Below are 5,755 nucleotides of genomic sequence, written 5' to 3'. Positions count from 1 at the left end.
CGTTAAGATCGCAATAATATTCCACCCTCTAATTGCTCATTCCATTCAGCAGATAGGCGAGCATTGGCTTGTGCCTGATGCGCGCGGTGAGGTGGGAGGGTTGCTGTGGAGATCGGAGACTCTGATAACCTCCCGTGTGTGGCGCACAAGTGGTGAAAGCCTCGCTCTACGTACTGGCTAATGATTGGCACGCTTGACAGTGATTGGCAGGGCTGCCATGACAACGCTACAACGACACCAAGAAGACCAATAGAAAAGGGAAACAAAATGTTTCAATGCTACACTCAACAGCGGATTTAGGGGGGAGATATTATGAGGCTGGTGTCATTAGGCGATAGCCATTGAGTCATTCAATCTTCTTTACTTGCCGTGTTTTTCGGTTTTTTCCCTTTTCTCGATAATTTTCTTTCTCTCTCAGGTCATTTCCATGGTTTTCAGATCCCCCTTAGAGCTTTATCCCTCCCATTTCTTCCTGCCAAACTTCGCTGATCGCCCTCTGTTCCTGGCGAACAGCGCTCCCACCACCAGGTCTCCAGAAGACTTGTCCATGTTTCAACTACCGACACTCAACTTCTCCCCGGAGCAGGTGGCGAGCGTCTGCGAGACGCTGGAAGAAACCGGGGACATCGAAAGGCTGGGCCGCTTCCTCTGGTCCCTGCCCGTGGCTCCGGGAGCATGCGAGGCGATCAACAAGCACGAATCCATCCTGCGCGCCCGGGCGGTCGTGGCGTTCCACACGGGGAATTTCAGAGACCTGTACCACATCCTGGAGAATCACAAGTTCACGAAGGACTCGCACGGAAAACTGCAGGCCATGTGGCTGGAAGCGCACTATCAGGAGGCCGAAAAGCTCCGGGGTCGTCCCCTCGGACCAGTCGATAAGTACCGTGTGCGGAAGAAGTTTCCGCTGCCTCGGACCATCTGGGACGGCGAACAGAAGACGCACTGTTTCAAAGAGCGGACACGGAGCCTACTGAGGGAGTGGTACCTTCAAGACCCATATCCAAATCCCAGCAAGAAAAGGGAACTGGCTCAAGCCACAGGACTCACTCCCACACAGGTCGGGAATTGGTTTAAAAACCGGAGACAACGAGACAGAGCCGCGGCGGCCAAAAACAGGTTGGTGCCTGTTTTCATTACTGCTATAACACGACATACACGATATATACCTGAAATACATTTATTTATAAATTTAGAATAAGATGTTTCGATGAACATGTAGTTGCGCTTCCGGATAGAGACTGTCGAGGAAAAAGACAAACATGCTCTGGCGGGGGGAGGGAGCAGGCTGCGGCGACATTTTTGTTATCAAACGAAATCAGGGCATCGAAAACGCTCCATATGCTTTAGTAAATATCTAAATATAAAATATAAAAATCTGTTATATATTTCTTTTTCTAGAAGAACTTCATTGAACATGTTCTGTAGGTGAAATATAATTCTGCTGGTATTTCAAGCAAAATACGAATTATTCTACACAGTAAAGGAAAACACTACTGGTATTAGAATTATAGACTGTTTCTACAATAAGTCTAAATAATATAAGAGTAGTAATAAAATATATTTTATATATTTTTTCATACTAAAGAATCAGAGAATTTTGTGCACAGATTTTATTCATTAAAGTAGAAACTTGTTTATAGTTTCCGTCAAAGTATTTCAATAATAGACAAAAAGTAGTGAAATGAAAATTTTGACATTACTGGATAGTACTTAGATATTCTACAATCACTTATTGAGTGAAAATAGAGTAAAGAGCCCCGTCAATAATTTTAGTCATTAAAAAGAAAGGAATTATAATCTAATACGTATTTAGTCAAAGCATTGATATTTTTCACCATGCCTTTAAATAGCTTTATTTAAAAGTGACGCATTTACAATATTTTGAAACATTATTTTGTTATTATCAAAGTAATAAAAAGTATAGTTGCACGTGCAATTTAAGCATCACGGTGTAGCTACAATTATCATTTAATTCTCAGTGCAGTCATTATTTTAACATCACGTTACTTATTATTGTTAAAACAGATGATCTCAAATGACAGTGGAGGTTTTATTTAATATTACTACACTAAAATAAGTATGCGTATTAAAAGCGTTTGAGGGCGTTATTCATGTTCAAGTATGTGGTATCATTCTATTGAAATGCCATAATTGATTAGAAAATGCTTTGGAGAGTACTAAGCCATATGAACACTATTCTAATCTTTTTGCTAAATGAATAGATATATTTCCATCCTGACATTATCCCACCGCGGTGGAGTTATTATCATGAGTGGATTGGAGATAAACATTTAGGATGATTGGAATAACCTGCGTCTCCGTAACAGTCACACACTTCCACTCTCATCAGACAGGATATCCGTGCCAAAGGTTCATGACATTTCACAATTGGACAAAGGTTTATATATTACAGTGATATATATATATATATATATATATATATATATATATATATATATATATATATATATATATATATATATATATATATATATAGACTATGAACTTGCAGAATCTGAAGCCTTCCGCATAATAAAGACAGATCGAGCAGATGTAAACAGCCAGAGTGCAAACAAAACAGCGTCAGAGCTGTGAGCTGCAAAATATCATCAAACTGCTTTATGAAAGACGTTAAGCTGGATTTGAACTTTTTTTGTGCAGATGCTGACAGGCGTGTTGATCACTCGTACTTTCGTAAAAAAACCAGGAACCCATTACATTTCTTGAAGCATTTGGTAGTCTAAATAGTGCTGTGTTTTTGTCCCTGAAAGCTGGGCTATTTGATAAAAGCATGCATGCATGGCTGGGGCCGGCAGGGGGAAAGAAAGGCGAGTTTGGAGCCCTATTTTGCTGGAGGAGGAGGGGAAGGGGGACATTCTTAGGTCTAATTGCCATTTCTCTCTTTTTTTTTTTTTTTCCTTCATTTTCCCTCCCCTCCTCGCTTCTTTTCTTCTCCCAGGCTTCAACACCAAGCAATAGGACCGAGCGGAATGAGGTCCCTTTCGGAGGCCGGTCTCACCCCTCACAGCTCGGCAGAGTCGCCTTCGACCGCGGCTAGTCCCACCACCAGCGTTTCCAGTATGACAGAGAGAGTTGATACTGGGACGTCCATCCTGTCCGTCACATCCAGTGACTCGGAGTGCGATGTATGATACGGAGGAAAAAAAACCAACCCACACACAAATAAACAAAGAGAAATATTTACAGGGAAAATGGACCTGAGAGGAAGAAAAGAGACTTATGAAATATCTCGGATGAAAAAAAGGACCGATTGATATAAATATTAAAGTAAAAAGAGATAAAAGCACGTCGTTTTTTTTATATTAAAAAGCGCTTTCAAAGGACCCGCCTCCCACTCCTCATCATACCCCCACACACACACCACCACCACCACTACTAGACTATTTGCATGTCTTTTTTTTATTTTTTATTTTGTAATCAGGGAAAATAACCTGAGTGCAAGATTTTCCATCAGGAACATCGATCAGAGGGAATAAAAGCAGATCGTCTTGGTGTCTTCGTCGCCACCCCCCTCCCTTCTCCTCCTTCTCCACCTCCGTTCATAGTCAAAGTCATGATGGTGAAGATGATGATGATGATGACGGCGAACCCGCCGCCGCGCAGTCAAGATGCAATCCTGTTTTTACTTTGTGTTCATCAGACAATCATTTTAAGTCGTAAGCACCTTTTTAAATCCACTTCTGTCACTGCCTGTGTGGGGTACTTGGTCAAAAATGACGAACGGGATCGTTTATGACTGTATCAGATTTTTATTTTTATTTTCAAAATTTTATATTGAATTATGTATATCTCAAATAATGCGATCATTCTCCCGGTGTGTAATATACGTGTAGAAATATGCTTGTACATAATTATTGCTCCTCCGTCTCATCCTCTTTTCTATCCCCTCCTCACTTTTCTTGACTTGGTGTTCCTACATAAAATATTTGTCAAAACTTACAACTGACGTGCTCTAGGCGTTTTTGTTGCATTTTTGGGAGGGCGCAGGGGATGACACTAGCATGTGTTGACTTTACTTTAAGACCAAAAAAAAAAAGTGGAGTTTATTATTATTACTACGTTTATTCAAGTCTGTATTGGTCCCCTCCTCTCCCCTCTGTCGCCCCAGGGTCGCTCATAGCGCTTACTTTAACGGGCCTATTCAGTGTTCCTTTCCTGCGTCTTGATGTAGATTCATAAATCATATGTCAAATTTGATTCACCTTCTCGCATCAAGCTTGTTCGTCCATCCGATTACGGATCAGGTTATTGATAAGTGTCGGAGCATATGTTCATATTGGGTTATTATTGGATTGTATGTCATGTCATGTGGCGTGTGCGTTCTCGGCCCAGGCTGCTGTCAGGGACCTGAACCTTTCCTAAAATTACTCTGGTTGTCTCTTAAGTTTATTTATTTTATTAATATAAAATGTTTGGTGTTTTGCAGCTACAAGTTTAAAAAAAATGCTATTGCACATATTTTTATCCAGCAATACCTTTAATTTTTCATGACGCTGCAGGTTCTGACTCACATGAAGTAGGTTAAATCACCTTATATATGTATACTGCACAAATTCTGGCAAACGTCAACGTCATGCAGCACTTAAAATTGTGAGTGCTATTTCCCCTTTTGTTTACCGTTGCTAGTGAATACAGAAATTAAGTAAACGCGCCATTAAATGGGCTAATCACGATGGGACTCCTCCCCTGCTCCAATCTCCTATTGTGGCCCGCTGAAAAGAGCTTTTCTTCCTCGGACGAGAACCATTTCCCCTCTAAAAAAAGGCTTTCTCTCCTGCAGTCCCTTTCCTTCTAAATCCCAAACCAATTACACTGCAGACTAGGGCAGATTTGCTACCGGACACTGTTGCAGAAGCTTTGGTTTTGGTGGAAACACTTGCGTTAAGATTCCTGCTTCCTGAAGCAGCGCTGAGGGTTTCCTGTACGCTGTATTAACTTGAACTGCATGCGAGTCTTAACCAGGCACTGACTCTCTGTGAGCGCTGGAGTCACAGAGAATAAAAGCAGCACAGATGCTGCCGTTTGTGGAGACTTTCAGAAAAAGGAAAGAGAACGTCCAGCTCTTACAGATTTTTCACGGCGTTTGAATTTAATAGGACTTGAAACTAAGACTTTATTTGGTCCAGAAAGTGTAACGCCAATTTTATGGGCCTTACCTGGGTGTCAGGGATGAACAAGATAATTATATATAGCTTTACTGGATGTTAAATCATTTTTGTGCCAAGTCTAAAAACTTAAAACTAAATTGGTGATGCATGCGTGCTTGCGTAAACGCGCACGCCAGAGGATGAAAAGGGATTTAATACAACAATCAAACAAATTCTCATACAACGTGTCCGTATTAAAGTTTGGATTTGTTGAACTATTTGTTATGTGTTCCAACAAAAGGGAGCTGAACTCAAACTTAATGCTGCTTTTCTAAAATAGCTCTAAAATAATTAAAAATGCGTCTTATACCCGTAAAGTGAAATTCTTTCCACTAAATCTAAAATGCCAAAAAGCTGAAATTTTCTTAAAGGATGAATTAATCTGTAACATAATTTAGATCTGACCTTGGATATGGTTTGTTTCTTTATCCATAACACCAGTCTAATGCCCGCCTGAGTTAATTTATGCTTATGTCTCCGTCAGAGCGGTTAAGACACCAAAACAAGTTAAAGTCTTCCTCGATTAGACTCAATAGGCCCGTAATCCTGAAAGAACCGAGACCTCAATGCAAAGCTCAGCTCCC

General features: G+C 40.8%; 1 protein-coding gene across 1 annotated transcript; it reads left to right on the top strand.

Annotated features, from left to right (window-relative positions):
- The first annotated feature begins 301 nt into the window (after positions 1-301).
- Positions 302-3,906, top strand: six3a (SIX homeobox 3a). The gene is made up of 2 exons (XM_068327700.1): positions 302-1,119; positions 2,963-3,906. Exons 1-2 carry the CDS (start codon positions 428-430, stop codon positions 3,153-3,155), a joined length of 885 nt encoding a protein of 294 aa, XP_068183801.1. The 5' UTR covers positions 302-427; the 3' UTR covers positions 3,156-3,906.
- Positions 3,907-5,755: the final 1,849 nt, after the last annotated feature.

The sequence above is a fragment of the Antennarius striatus genome, chromosome 11 (assembly GCF_040054535.1).
Source record: "Antennarius striatus isolate MH-2024 chromosome 11, ASM4005453v1, whole genome shotgun sequence".
In the NCBI taxonomy this organism is placed as follows: domain Eukaryota; kingdom Metazoa; phylum Chordata; class Actinopteri; order Lophiiformes; family Antennariidae; genus Antennarius; species Antennarius striatus.
Note: the sequence above shows the minus strand (reverse complement) of the source record. Positions and strands in the feature narration are given on the sequence as shown.

Excerpts from the sequence above, each read along its gene's own strand:
- six3a (XM_068327700.1), top strand. The coding sequence starts at position 428 with ATGGTTTTCAGATCCCCCTTAGAGCTTTATCCCTCCCATTTCTTCCTG. Across the intron at positions 1,120-2,962 it reads GCCGCGGCGGCCAAAAACAG|GCTTCAACACCAAGCAATAG; the intron begins GTTGGTGCCTGT and ends TTCTTCTCCCAG.